The sequence below is a fragment of the Dromiciops gliroides genome, chromosome 5 (genome assembly GCF_019393635.1).
Source record: "Dromiciops gliroides isolate mDroGli1 chromosome 5, mDroGli1.pri, whole genome shotgun sequence".
NCBI lineage: Eukaryota > Metazoa > Chordata > Mammalia > Microbiotheria > Microbiotheriidae > Dromiciops > Dromiciops gliroides.
The window spans coordinates 206,021,963-206,037,057 of record NC_057865.1 but is presented as its reverse complement, the minus strand read 5'-3'; the positions used below and the strand labels follow the sequence as shown (position 1 = coordinate 206,037,057).

Genomic DNA, 15,095 nt, shown 5'->3' with positions numbered 1-15,095 from the left:
GTGTTCTGGGATCCATTTAACTATTGGTTTGCTGGTGCTTTTCTATGTCAGCACACTCTTTACCTGCCATTAACATACTATTCTGTGTCAACAACCAGCAGAATTCATTTCTGCTTACTCCAAATCTTCTCTGCAGAGGAAGTAGAGGTATAGGAAAGCGAAGTTGAGCTTTGCTTGACATAGCATGCACTAACAGCACTAAGACAGATATTTTAAAGAAGAGAAAGAACCAGGGCAGATTGCCAGCATGTCATGAGGCTACTTCAGATCCAAAGAAAAGGAGACTGACATCCATCTGGGAACAGTTATGTTCACCCAGAAATCATTTGGGACAAGTACTCAAGATGATGAAAAATGGATTTCCCTTTGTGGGAGCATGCAGAGACAGCTCTTTTGCCATCAAGGAGGAAAGTGGCCAATAGGGAATAATAAGGGAAAAACAGTGAAATTACCAAAAATCCCAGGAAGAATAAAACTCAGAGGAAAACCTTAAGTACAAGCAGATAAATTAACAGAAAAGATATTAAAAGATAAGAGAAAATGGCTACCAGGATATTTAAAAGAGTACAAATATCTCCGAAAAAATATTGAAAGATAATGGAAATTGAACCAACAATTGATGAGGCAGAGGGCCCCATGGATTCCTGAGAGATCATGGAACCCCAGTAGGTTATTCCTGAATATGAAGAGCAAAGTATATGGCCTGCATAGCAGAAATAATGGCCAGAATAGTAAAATTTGAATCCATGATGGTAAGTCTTTCTAAAGAAACAAAAGAGAACAATTGATTGGCACTACAGAAACGAAGCAGAAAGCAATAACATTAAAAGAACACATGATCTTTATACAAGTAAAACATTGACCTCAAAGACAGGGTGTGTAGAAACAACTTAAGGATCATAGGTGCCTCAGAAGAACATGACAAGTCAAAGAATTTGAACAATTTATGATATAATATAAGAAACTGCCCAGAACTTCTGAACATAGAAAACAAAATGTCAATCAAAAGAATCCACAGATTTCCTTGTGGTGTTGGGACAACCCTATATAGGAAACTCCAAGAAATATGAACAGATTATGTAAGAGACCAGGAGAAAGGCCTTCACATATAAAGGAAAGGAAATTTGAATATCAGAAGACTATTCTGCACCTACCAGTTATTGCAAGAGGGAATAGGATAATGTGTTTCTATAATTAATGGATCCCAAGATTAAACAGAAGGTGATGTACTCTGTTAACCTGAGCCTAATCATTAGTGAAAAGTGACACAACTTCAATAAAAGAGGCATTTGAAGCACTCTTAGCAAAACAAAACAAAACATAACATAAGCAAGCCTATTATACTATCAGCAAGCACCCCAGACTATAGAAACCCAAAATAGTTATGCCATATGGCATCAATCTCTATATGTTATCTTCAACATTCAAGAATAACAAGGAAAAAAAAGAATAACAAGAAAAGTCCCTCCCATAGTCCTATCCCTAATCTAATCTAACCCCAGCTCTAATAAACCGTTACCAAGGAAAGCACAAATAACAAAATAAGTTATCCTGGAGAGAAAAAAGACAAACAACCCAGAAAGAGAAAAAACATTCCAGTTTAAAAAAATAATAGCAACAAAATAATTGAAGAGGGAGCCTAAGGAGATATCTTTCTAAAACATGAGGAGATAAAGTGCTGAGCTTTGGGATAGTACTTAGAAGGAATCCCTTTTCTTAGATTATTAACCCTACTTCTTGTTTGTTTGCTTTCAGAGAGTACTTTGTATGTGTATGTGTATACATATATTTTTAACAAAGACAGTGGCATATCAGGTTTATACTAATGATTGTATGAGTTGGATTTGAAGAAACAGCAATAATTAGTTATTTTACCACAATTATAATCTAGAATTTTTTGTAGTTACTGATTTAGAAAGTAGCTTCTTTATAAAACTAACTTTTGATTGCATTCATTCTTTGCTGCTAAGGAAAATAGTTTAAGTTTCCTAGCTTTTTTGTAATTATAATAGACAGATGTTGTAATAGAGGATTATAGTTGAGGGATCAGAGTTTTTAAAAGATTACCTGTATTCTTTTGAACAAACGAGTCAGTAAATTATTTAAAAATCTAGGCACATATGTATCCTGTGTCTAAGCTGTCTCAGCATTTGGGGGGGGGGGCAGGGCAATGGGGGTTAAGTGACTTGCCCAGGGTCACACAGCTAGTAAGTGTCAAGTGTCTGAGGCCTGATTTGAACTCAGGTACTCCTGAATCCAGGGCCGGTGCTTTATCCACTGCGCCACCTAGCCGCCCCTCCAGTGTTATTTTGAGAACTAAATGATATATAATGTGCTTTGCAAACCTTAAGCCACTATATAAGTGATAGCTTGTTATTATTATTAGTAGTAAATTGTTATAATTAAATATCACAAATTGATACCATGATGTGGTTCCAAAAGGTGCCTTTGGGAATATTTTCTCCTCTTGCTTATCACTTTTAGTGGAGATGATAAATACATTGGCCACATTTTACTTTGGGCTTAATTTTTAGGTCATCGGCCTTTGGTGTGAATACATTTGGGTATTCTGTTTGTAATCTTTTTTCAATTGCTTAAGTACTTGGTCCTTATCTTCCTCTCTTTTTTCCTTTGTAATTTGACACACACATGCGTGCATGCATGGGTGCGTGCACACCCCCACACACACACACACGATCATTCTGAAAGCAGTTATTTTTTCATACATTTTGTATATCTTCTCTTTGTTCCTGCAGCTGTTATCCAGTGCTATGATCCTATGAGACTTTGCTTACTTTCAGCTTCTTTAGAAGAGAGAATTATGAAAGTAAAAAATTTCAAATTGGTTACTAATTTAAGTAAAATTATAGAATTTTAGAGGTGGAAATAATTCAGCATCAGGCCTTCACTTTATGTGCAAGGAAAGTGAGACCCAGAGAAGAAGATTAACCAGATTTGTACAGTTCCTTAGTACTTTTTAGTGTCCAGAACAGTATAGCGCAGAAAGTGGTTAAAATTAATGTTTCGGTTTTTTTTTTAAATAAAATTTAAAATTAATGTTTTTCTTCCCAGGGTATTTCATTTGTCCATTCTATATTTCAACCTTTGTATACATATTTAATGGATGGAATTATAGTGTCAGAAATGTATTTTGTACATAAAGCAATTTTTTTTCTTTTTGAGGCATGTTTTCCCATAAGAGACTCTGTATTGATAAAGACTATAACCATTTAGCATTTACAGAAAAAGATGATTATTTCATGGTCTAATTAATCAAACAGAAAAATATTCCTGAAAAAAAGTACCTCTTTTGATTTAAACTGAGTAAAAAAGAGAAATAATTTCACTAGATTAGCTGATCTGCCTTATTTAGAGAAGAGTGGATCAAATTAATTTTAAGTAGAGGACTGGAGAAAAATCTCTTAATTGTCTACAAATACAAATTTGTAATTACTCCCTCAATAACTTAGTTATCTTCTGAAAACTGACATACATTTTCCCTCACCTACCCTGGTAATTCTAGGTCTTTACTAAATTCAAGACAATGAAAGAAACTCAGGTATTTCAGTATTAATGAAGGCTTTGGCAAATTTATTAATATAGGAATGTATTGAGAAAGTTTGGTTAGTAAGGAAAAGTTAAGGCCCCACCTGTTTGACGCTGAACAGGTCACATAACTTCTCAGTGCTCTAGGCAACTAATATAAGTTGCAGAACAGTTTGCTTACCTGTAGATGGTGTTTCTTCACCTGGGAGTTCTCTACACTTACTAGCCATGTGACCCATTAACTTTTTTTTGCCTCAATTTCCTCAATTGTAAGATGGAGATAATAACAGCACCTGTCTTGCAAAATTGTTCTGAGGACCAAATGAGATAATATTTGTAAAAGGCACTTAGCAAAGTGCCTGGCACATAGTTGGTGCTTATTTCCTTCTCCCCTTATGACCAAACTCTCATGAAATTATAGGTCCCAAGCCCCTGAAAGGGGGTCATACTAAAATGGCTAGTTTTTATTGAGTATCTCATGTCTTATTCTTCAGTAATAGCCAGGAAATTTTAAATTTGTATTTTGCATTTGTTGATAATTAAACCATTTCTAAGAGACATCCTTAAGCAGGTATAGTAATATAGAGAGTACTATTAAAAAGAAATCTTGGGGCAGCTGGGTGGTGCAGTGGATAGAGCACCGGCCCTGGAGTCAGGAGTACCTGAGTTCAAATCCAGCCTCAGACACTTAACACTTACTAGCTGTGTGACCCTGGGTGAGTCACTTAACCCCAATTGCCTCACAAAAAAAAAAAAAAGAAAAAGAAATCTTGACTGTGCTTGATTTCCTGTCATGAATTTAGATCCATTTATCCCAGGAGATCTTAGTTTGTGGATATTTCTATTGTTACTATGCAGAGCTTTCATGAGGGGTTTTTATTTTATATAATCATCTTTTCTGTTTTGTGAAGACTTTTTGGTCACCATTCATTATTCTGTTATAATGGATATCTTGAAAAATTTGTCATCCAAGACATTGAGAACATTTTTATATGTTCAGAGTGGGAATCTATTTAGACACCCAGCTTAAAAAAAAATAAATTGCCTACCCTTTTTACTTGATGTTGTGGGATGGTAGATCTTTACTCATTGATTTACTCAGTCGGTTTAAAAAAAGAATTGCCATCCAGATGTTTCTAAAGTATGTATTAAAGTGATTTCGTGATCTCTCCTTCCAACTTTCCCCACCTTCTCTCTTTCCACTCCTTTCTTTCCTTTTCCACCTCTTTCTCCTTCTTCTTCCTTTATTTCTCTTTTCTCTATCTCTTTTCCTTCTCTCCCAAGTTTCTTAATTAATCTTTTCTCCTTTAAGTGTTTCATCACCCACACCTTCCCCTCCCCTGCCCAGCTGCTAAAGTTTTGCCTTGGGCCACTTAGGTTCAGGATCTGGCAATAAGATTTTTTTGAACTAAAGTTGAGGAGTTTTAATAAATTAATCAAATATTACATAAATTTAGGGGGATAACATAAGTAGCAAATATTTACTTTACAGATACTAAATCTTTTTGTTCAACTCACAAATTCAGTGGCACTGGACGCTTGGTTATAAATTTACTGGCTTCAAGACCCATAGCATAAAATAGCCTATTATGAGAAACACTTCCAGGTAAATGTGTTTGTTTATATGGATAAGCTTACAACAATATTAAATTATTCCGTATCAAAATATGCAATGCATATAGATTTAGAATCATGGCACAGTGAAGGACGGTGGCTGCGGCGGGTTCTACATTTGGGTTTCAATTATGGCAGGTCCAGAATCTGACAGTCAGTATCAATTCACTGGTTTTAAGAAATGCTTCAATTCATGCACCCTTAATGGCAGAAAGAATTATGTGCTGGCCACTTATGGAGGAATAGCATTGCTCATACTTTACTTCAAGACAAGGTCTAAAAAACTCCACCTGTGAAAGCAACAAAAATGGAGTCCAGTATGTGTGTGTTTATGTATGTGTATACTTTGTTCATCATCAAGTTCCCTGGCTGGAGGACCTGCTGTCAACTTAGCATGTGATCTGTAGTTCTTGAAATAAAACATGAACTCAGAAAAAAAAAAAAAGAATCATGGCTCAGTAAAGGTTAAATTCACCAAATAAATATAAACATCACCCTATAATGAATGTGCATTTTCTATATTTTAATAAAGATATAGGGCAGCATGTGGTGGCAACCTGAGGTTCTCAAATTCTGTGCTAGATCTTAACCTAGAAAGCCTAAATACAGGCCTAGTAAAAGACAGATTGTTTCATAATGCATTGTCAGCCTAGATTACTTCAGAAAGTCTCATCACCAGTTGGTTGGCTGCTGAGTGGTGAGTTTTAGGGCCTTCTGCAATTCACCCAAAATATCTACTGAAGTAGAGGTATTGTTATCCTCTGTCATTGGAAGGAGTACTTACTCTGGTGAAATCACAGGTGATTGATGCATAATATTAGATAAGGAAGGTGAATTTTAAGAATATATAGGGTTGGATCCATACAGTTCTGGTTAATGTGTTTTAAAACAAAGTTTGACTTTATTATTTTTCTTTAAAAAAGAATTACTTAAATTTATGAGCTGCAAATAAAATTTAGGGAATTGTTTGAAGTAGTAGTTTATCTGAGAGACATAAATAATTGGTTTCTTTCTTTCTTTCTTTTTTTTTTACTATTTTATATCTTTGGTAGATTATCTTCGTCAAAGCTATGGGCTATCTATGGACTTCAATTCGCCAAATGATTATAATAAATTGGTGCTTTCCCTGTTATCTGGACTCCCAAATGAAGTGGACTTTGCTATTAATGTATGCACTCTCCTGTCAAATGAAAGCAAGCACGTCATGCAACTTGAAAAAGACCCTAAAATCATCACTTTATTACTTGCTAATGCTGGGGTGTTTGACGACAGTAAGTTTTAAGTTGAATTTATTGTATTTATCAAGGTAAGAATAAGGGAGTTATCAATAAGGAGGTGAATTTTTCATAGATATTATCCTATAATAATGCATTAGGTTGGAAAAGTTTTTTTCTCATATTTCTGACATCAGGTTCTCTGTTATTTTGATGAAAAGAAAGTGATATTTCATGTATATCCATAAATTAATTTTTGTGATGGGTCTTAATAGCATAAGTTGTTTAGCAACAAACTACATTGAAATTGTAGTAAATTTACATTGATTGCACTTAAAATGTTAAATTCAATTGAGTAATCTTTTTTTCAATATCTTAAATTCTATGCTATTTTGACATAAGGAAATGACCACATTTTTCTAAGTGAGTATGTAACTTAAATTGAAGTTGTTTATTGCAGTTAAATATTTTGAAAGAAACTGCATCGTACAGAAATTACTCCCTACAAAACCTCTAAAATCTGTTTTTGTTATGTGATTATAGTTTCTGTTAATAAAAATTATAAGTCAATGAATTTACAAAGTTGCTGCCAAAATGAGCCTATTATGATTTATCAAATGTTTGGCATGCTCATATTTTCAAGTTGTAAGCTTTTGTTGTTGTTTTATTTTAAATCAAAATATTTTCATATGCTATGAAATTTCCTCTTCATAAGGAGGGACTATGGTTCTTAGACTAAATTTCCCAGTGTTTATATTTGTTGTATGCTAAGAGCTTACAAAATTATATTTCTTGCCCCTATACTTAGCAGGAAAAAAGGGCAATAATTATCCTGACAAAGATGGCTCTGTAAATTAGCTGATTGGCAGTAGTATAGAATTATTTTTGGGCTCTCTTTCCCCTAAATGTTATTATTTTGTGTATCCAAAATTTCTTTTATCACAATTAGTTGTTCTTCAAAAGATAAAATTGCCATTATAAAATATTTCTTAGTAGTGGACAAGATGAAGGGAAAAAAACCATTTTCTCTCATCATTTAGAAACCCTAATGTTTAACTTTTGTGGACACAGAGTAGCAATTTGAGAAAATGTTCTATCATATGTTGCAAATCATTGTTGGATATATTCTTTAATCAGTTAGTGATAAAGCATTTAATTAATTAGCGATTAAGCATGAAATAATTTGATGTTTGCAACTTTGGTTTAGTCTGTTTTGTAAGTCTAATTTTATTTAGTAAATATGTTTTTATTTGGGATATACTCTGCTACATATGATTACTTGGTATTTGATCTGGACTTGGTTTTAGATATAGATATAGACATAGCTATATGAGGATGTAATTGTAAAATAATTTTAGGAGGATATGGAAAGGACCAAGAGGAGTCTTGGTACTTTATAGGACTCCTCAAAGAGTTCTTTTGCAACATCCCTGGTAACATTTTATGGACATGTAAATTTGTAACATTTACCAATCTCTTAATGTTTATTACCTGTTAATATTTTCATACTCTAAAGAAAATATATTCATTTTTGGAATCTTGAAGATAAAATTTTCAAAGGGTATCCATGTAGTTGAGGATTGATGTTCGAACAAGAATGATTTTATTCTTTGAGTAATTAGTATAATAAATCTACTTAAGAAAGTGAAATATGATTTTCCTATGTCAACAGTCAACTTTTAAACTTTAAATTCTAATGTTGAAGGTTTGGCAGAAACAATCTGACAAATATTAGTGGTGAATTTTCTTGCAGCTAAAACCAGATTTTCTTCTACCTGGGAACATTTATTTTCTGTATGGTAGCTATTTTTCATTTGGTCACATCTCATTTTCTGAAATGAGAAAACGTCTAATTTTTTATTATATTTGTGGTTAAACATGATGTATTTGGCTTTAATTATCATTTATAGACTTCTTTCCCCGTACATATATATCTTTAAATTATAGGTATATTTAAAATGTTAAAGTACTAAGAGAACTTATGAAGACCTTGTTTGACTGTCATTTGTGGCTTTTAGGTATCAGTAGAAAATAATTTCCCCCAAGTTTTGGTGTTTGAAAACAGTCAAGATTTTTAAGGGTTTCTGTTTGGTTTTCAATGCATTGGATTTTATAAAGTAGATGTTATGTCTCACTAAATAAAGACATTTCACATTTTTTCCCCCTAATGTGGAATGTTTATTTTATGGAATATTAAACTTGAATTGCATGTAATAAAAGGTATTCTATAATTTATTCTTTATATATATATATATATATATATATATATGGTATAAATAAGTAGTTTTACCAAATTTTTTCGATAAGAACTATGTGAGGTAAGTAGTGCAATTATTCTGCTCATTTTACAGATTTGGAAACTGAACCTTGAATAGATTGTGTGACTTTCCTGCAGTAAATTTTCCTTAGTAAATCAGTGCCAGTATTTAAACCCAGATCTCTTGATGCCAAATTTTGCATTCTTTCCAATACACCAGACTGAATGTCAGTAATCCTATTTAGCATTTTATCCACTATCTTTAAAATAAAAACATTATTTCATACATTATCCCCTTTAAAATATCATTGACAGATTTTATTTGAGAACTCTTGGTAAATAAAATTATTTTACTTAAAAAAGAGACAAAAATGATTTCTCTTTTTGGTATGTTGATCACATTTTACTGGGAAAAGGACTTTTTTTGTTAGCTGATTCAAGAAACCAACTATTATTTATTATTATAAGTTATTACACTTATTTCTTAAAATAGCCTTCTGATAACTCAAAAGAATTAATCTTAATAGTTATGCCAGAAAATATCTTATGTAACAGAATTATTTACAGTTATACTTTTGCTACATTTATATGGGTTAACAAATTAGTTGCTTTGATGTAAACTATTTGAGATATTTCATTCAATGGGGACATTTTACTTAATATTTAGAATTAAATTTTGTTTTTTAAAGGGACATAGGAATATCATAATCTCGACACTTTCTTCTACTCCAGAAAAATATCTTATCTGAACTTTGTCACATGTTATTGTTTAGCTTTTATTTTTTAACTATTGTAATATCATATAAAGTATAGTTTTCACATTGCCAGTATTTGTTACTATACTGTTATATTTTAAGAGCAATAGTTAATTAACTCTTTCATTACTAAATAATTCATTGCAAGTATCTAATTTTTAAGGTAAATGCAATTATCTAAATTAAAGATAAGCATATTCTACTGATTTGCTGGCAATTCTTTAACCAATATTATGAGTTCCCTCATTTTAAGAAATGGTGGGGAAGAATATTTGTTAGTATAATGGACAAACAAAACATCATCAGCCAACTGGTAACTAGTTATCTTCCAATAAAGAATTATTTCATTAAATGAAAACCCCCAATCCCCTTTCCCCCTAAAAATTACCTAAGTGAATCTCAACTTAGATTATTTAGTCTTTTAAAACTAAACAAGCTATCATTTGTGGGCATTCTTAATAATATGAGGTTTTTACCACCAGATTTCATCCCTAGACTGTATCATGAATGTTCCACATAAGATAAAATGAGAATATTAGGGTACAAATTCCATGAACAATTGTACCTGAATGTGATATAAGATATTGTAGTTATAACAGTGTTGGGATAACATATAATCTTCTAGAAAATTACATTAGATATGGCATGTTGGGGCAGCCATGGATTTACTTGTGGCAAATATTTTTCCCCCATATAAGTGAAAACTAAATACTTTGTAATTATTTCCTAAAATGAACTATTCATTTCTTTCTGGATGCCCATAAAACTGAAAATTTAGCTATTTAGGGTGTAATAGTTATAAGTACATGAAATATAGACCCATTTGATTGTTTCCTTAAACTCATTACAGTAATGAAATGTACTACAATTTACCATAAAAGTATTTTTTAATCAATAGGAAACTTTAAAATGGCCTTTCATTGTTTGCAAATTTATGGATATTAGTAAGGATTTAAATGAAAATGTATATTTTCGTTTTACTTAATATATCTTTTATATTATAGCTTTAGGATCATTTTCTACTGTATTTGGAGAAGAATGGAAGGAGAAAACTGATAGAGATTTTGTTAAGGTAATTCATAAAAGTTAAAATATTTTTTACTGTTACTAGTAACCAAATCTCAAATATTAGATAGTTTCTTAAACTATGTGTCAGGGAAAATGGATTCAGGTTCCTGTTGATTATGAAGCTTTGTTGAAGGAAAGATTTTTTTTTTTAAATAAAGAAATAGAGTAAGTGGAAATAAAGGCTCCAGATTTTATTGCACACATTGATTTCTGAGAAATATCAATCTGCAGAAAAAGAAATAAGGTTTATTATATAGAAATTAAAGCTAGTATTATAAAACTGTAATCTGTAATTGATTTCACTTTAATAAGTATTTATTAAGGGCTTTATGCTATATGGTTTGGTTTTTTTTTTGGTGAGGCAATTGGGGTTAAGTGACTTGCCCAGGGTCACACAGCTAGTAAGTGTCAAGTGTCTGAGGCCGGATTTGAACTCAGGTACTCCTGAATCCAGGGCCGGTGCTTTATCCGCTGCGCCATCTAGCTGCCCCTTATGCTATATGTTAAAGGCAAAAATGAAATTATCTCTCTCTCAAGGAGTTTATATTTTATTAGGATAAACACTTTAACTGGGAACAGATAACTATATATCCTTAAAGGGGAATAGATAACTATAGCTATAGTTACACAAACATATACACATCCCCTATAAGTAACAAATACTAAAAAAGCTTGGGCAAATATAAAATTTTGTAAGAAATAGTCTTCTTTAGTCTTAGCAAATTAGACTTGTCTGATTTTTCCAGCACTTTAAGTTGTATCAAGAAAGTAGAGTTTGTTTGTTTGCCTTTCAACAGTATGGCCTATTGTATTATTATTAACATGTACATATGAGAACACTGTAAACTGCTCTAATTATCAGTTGATAAATGCATACATCTAACTATTGTGATTCTCTTTAAGTTTTCTAATACTGTATTGAAAGATCATTTGGAGAATTTTCTTATCTCAAGTTTATAGGATCTGTGTCTCTTCCCCAAAATACATCTAGTTTTAACTGGGGGGATGGAGAGAATTTTTTTTACTAATCAGATGAATGTTGAAAATAAGGATATTAAATTTACTTTTACTGTAATTGACATAATCATTTTAATAGTGAAAATAATCCTAATTTCATTTATTTAAAATTTAGATTATGGTTGTCCTGCTGGTTTTGCAGTCAACATCAGTCTAGATAAGATTATTATCATAGTGATTGACCAAGGGATACCGGGATAAAAAGTGTATGTGAGTTCGTGTGAGTGTGTGTAAATATTTGAAAGTATATTAAATTATTTTATTTCATTGGTATAAATATAGGAAGATAAGTGGTATTAACGACTCCTTGACTATTAAGTATTTGTAGAATGGCTATTATAAGATTTAAAAAGAAAAGGTATATTTTTCCACCCATTATTTTAAATACTATACATTTTGAATGATAAGAATTCACTGTTGAAAGCAAAACATTTATAAATGTGATTACTAAAATAATTATAGATGCTAAGAGCCCAGAATTTTAGGAAATCTTTTACGGTTTAGCTATTAATCACTGACCTTTGTTTTTTTAATGTAAGCTATTCTTTCTGTATATTAAAAGGAAAAAGTGGAGAAGCTAACCAAATTTTTGGAACTTTCAGTACTTTTTTAAAGCACAGAATTAAGGTTTTATGGTCGGGAATAATATGAATTTGTTTAAATTCTGTCTTTTTTTTTTTTTTGTCTTGCTGAGTGTTTGTAGTGGACAGTTGAAATATTGCATGAAGGTATATTATTAGAGGACTTGTTCTAAGTCTTTGTTTACTTACACATGTACATAAAATATACATTAATAATATAGATACAAATGAATCTGTTAGTGCCTAGTCTGTTTTTCTATTAAGTTAATCCTTCCTAACAAATGACAATGAAATTTCAGTTAAAGAATAGATATATGAAGTGTTCAGAAATGAATGAATAAATTTTTTTCTTATGAAAGAAGAGTTAAATCATGGGGTAAAGGGAAAATATCTGGATATCACATATTTAAAAGTGATAATAATATGAAAGAAAAATCAGAATTGGGAGGTGGGGTGGGAGACATAAAAGAACTTATTGACAGGTTTGTATAGCACATTTTAGTTATTGTTAATGAATTTTGCATTGAAAAATGGCCCTAGCACTTTATATAATATAGTTTTCCAGTCATTTTATATTTGGAGAAATTTTTGGTGTGGATATTTGTAGGAAAATTCAATTGAAAAAGGTGGGTTTTAAGTACATAGATTTTTAAAAGGGAGTTTTAACTTGGTAGAAGTGTATTCTCTTGGTAGAAGTGTAATAATAATATAGTACAATAAGCAGAAAAGGTATTATTAACACTATTTTTATAAGGAAAAATTTTGACACATGATTTATAGAAGGTATGTAGATATAGTTACAATTGATATATAGCAATTCAGTTGCAAATATAGGTATAATTAAGAATTATAAATCTTGACTCTCTTTTTAAATATAAATATTCGTAATATTTTATCTTATTCATTCTTTTCATTTATACAATACAAATATAGTACATGTTTTCTTCTGCTCCTTCCAGAAAGGAAGCCTTCACATCCCTTCTTTCTTTATATCCTGCCACTTATTATGCTTACTTCCAGCTTTATATTACAGCACCTGGTGTATTCATACTTTTTCTATAAATTTGTTTATGGATAGTATGCAAATCAAAAATGTTGATGTAGTTTGCTACCCTCTCAGTATATACTAATACTCAGCATTAGGCTCCTTTTTTTGTGAATGATAGTCAACAACAGCTCTAAGCCAATTTTAAGACCCAGAAAAGGTCTTAAAATCCTTATTGATGGTCTACATTTGTTTTTCCCACTTCCAGTTTCATCAGCCCCTGAATACATCCTTTGTGCCACCAAAAGATTAGTTTCCTACAGCTTAACTTGGGCTTTGCAATCTCACCTAATTACTTATCTTCCACTATTACCTTACCTATACCCTATTGGCCCTGCAAAATAGAATGTTGATTGTTCCATGAATATACCGTATACTTTTGTACTATACTTCTCTTTCTACATTTTCAACTGTCCCTCCAATTTCCATTATTCAAAATCCATCTTTGTAACCTAGTTCAAAAATTAGCTCCTTTACCCTTTCTCCTCCACCAGAAGTGGTCTTTCCTATCTCCAATAGCACTTTTTATCTTTTCTAGCAGTGTGGTGCTGTGGAAAGAGCCTGAATTTGGGGTCAGGAGCAAACCTGGGTAAGAATACCCTTTCTGACACTTTCCAGCCTTAGTACCCCTGGACTTAACACTAAATTCTCTGAGTTTCAGTTTCCTTATCTGCTAAATGGGGATAATAATGCCTGCTCTGCCTACTTGACTTGATTGTTGTGAGGGTGAAATGAGAATGTAAAGTGCTTTGTAAGAATTTAAGCAGTTTTCTGATTTGCTTTGCTTAAAGAAAAATCAGCTTAAAATGATATCACTTACTGGCACATATTGCCTTTATGTTACAGTGATTTGTGTATGTGTCTTAACTTTCCCCTAAGAGATGGTGTTTTATTTATCTTTTTTCAACTCTCTCCCTCCCCAACTCCCCTCACCCTCTCAACCCCCAAACTTACTGCTGTACCCCCGCCTCATACAAAACGTGTAGCACTAGTTCCTTGCACAAAGCAAGAACTTGATAATTAGTCCTGATACTTATCTAATGATTAGAGATAAAGAAATTTGTGGCCCAATTCCTTAAGAATCCCAAGGAAAAAATAAAATGCTCCTTTTTTTCTTCCTTTGGATGAGGTGGCAGTTAAAATGCTATATCTATGGGAACATAAGCATTTTTCCATGAAGGCCCTTCTCCTTGATCACAAACTGAATTGGATTCTAAGCTTTAATGGTGAATTTTGATCCATTTGCTAAATAAGAATTAGAATTTACTCTGATGGCTGCTCTCAAAAATATTAAAGACCATAATTTTGGACAAATAAATACTATGTAATTTTTTAAGTGACAGCAATTATGTTACTTCAAAGGGAGGCAGTATAACAAAGAACCATACCCAGGAAATTGGCCCAGACTCTAATAAACTATGTGACCTTAAACAAATCACTTAATCTAACTGGACCTCAGTTTTCTCATGTGCAAAATGTGCGACTTTAAGTAAATGATGAGCTTCAAGTTCTCTGCCAGTTCTAAATTTTGTGATTAAAAGCAGCATACTCTGATTTCTTGGTTCCCTTCATGCATAGATAGGAGCACTTTGACTGGTAATTGTTATAAAAGATCAGCTTTTCTTTTTCCTCTAGAAGTCAAGAAGCTTAGGTAAAGGAAGAGAAATTTTCAAGAAGGATAAAAAGATAGGAAAGGCATGAAGGCAGCAAAAGGTAGAATCAACAAAGAGTAGACACAGTGAAAGAGAACAGCTTGCAATGAAGAGACAACAAATAAAATAATTTATGCACTATGAAAGGAAAAACAGCTACATGTAGTGTAGAACTAATATTACTAAGGGCATGTGTATCTTGCCAAACATTTGTAGTGGACATTGGAAATACTTTATAAAGGTTTGTTATTAGAGGACTTTTTCTAAGTCTTTTTTTACTTACACATGTACATAAAACATACATTAATAACAGATACAAATGAATTTGTTAGTGAGTAGTATTTTC

At 32.0% G+C, this 15,095-nt stretch overlaps 1 protein-coding gene across 1 annotated transcript in view; it reads left to right on the top strand.

Annotated features, from left to right (window-relative positions):
• Positions 1-15,095, top strand: part of ARID2 (AT-rich interaction domain 2) — a 192,624-nt gene that overhangs the window by 99,521 nt on the left and 78,008 nt on the right. The window contains 2 exon segments of the mRNA XM_043968863.1: positions 6,213-6,431; positions 10,391-10,458. Of these exon segments, the coding sequence (XP_043824798.1) occupies positions 6,213-6,431; positions 10,391-10,458 (287 nt within the window).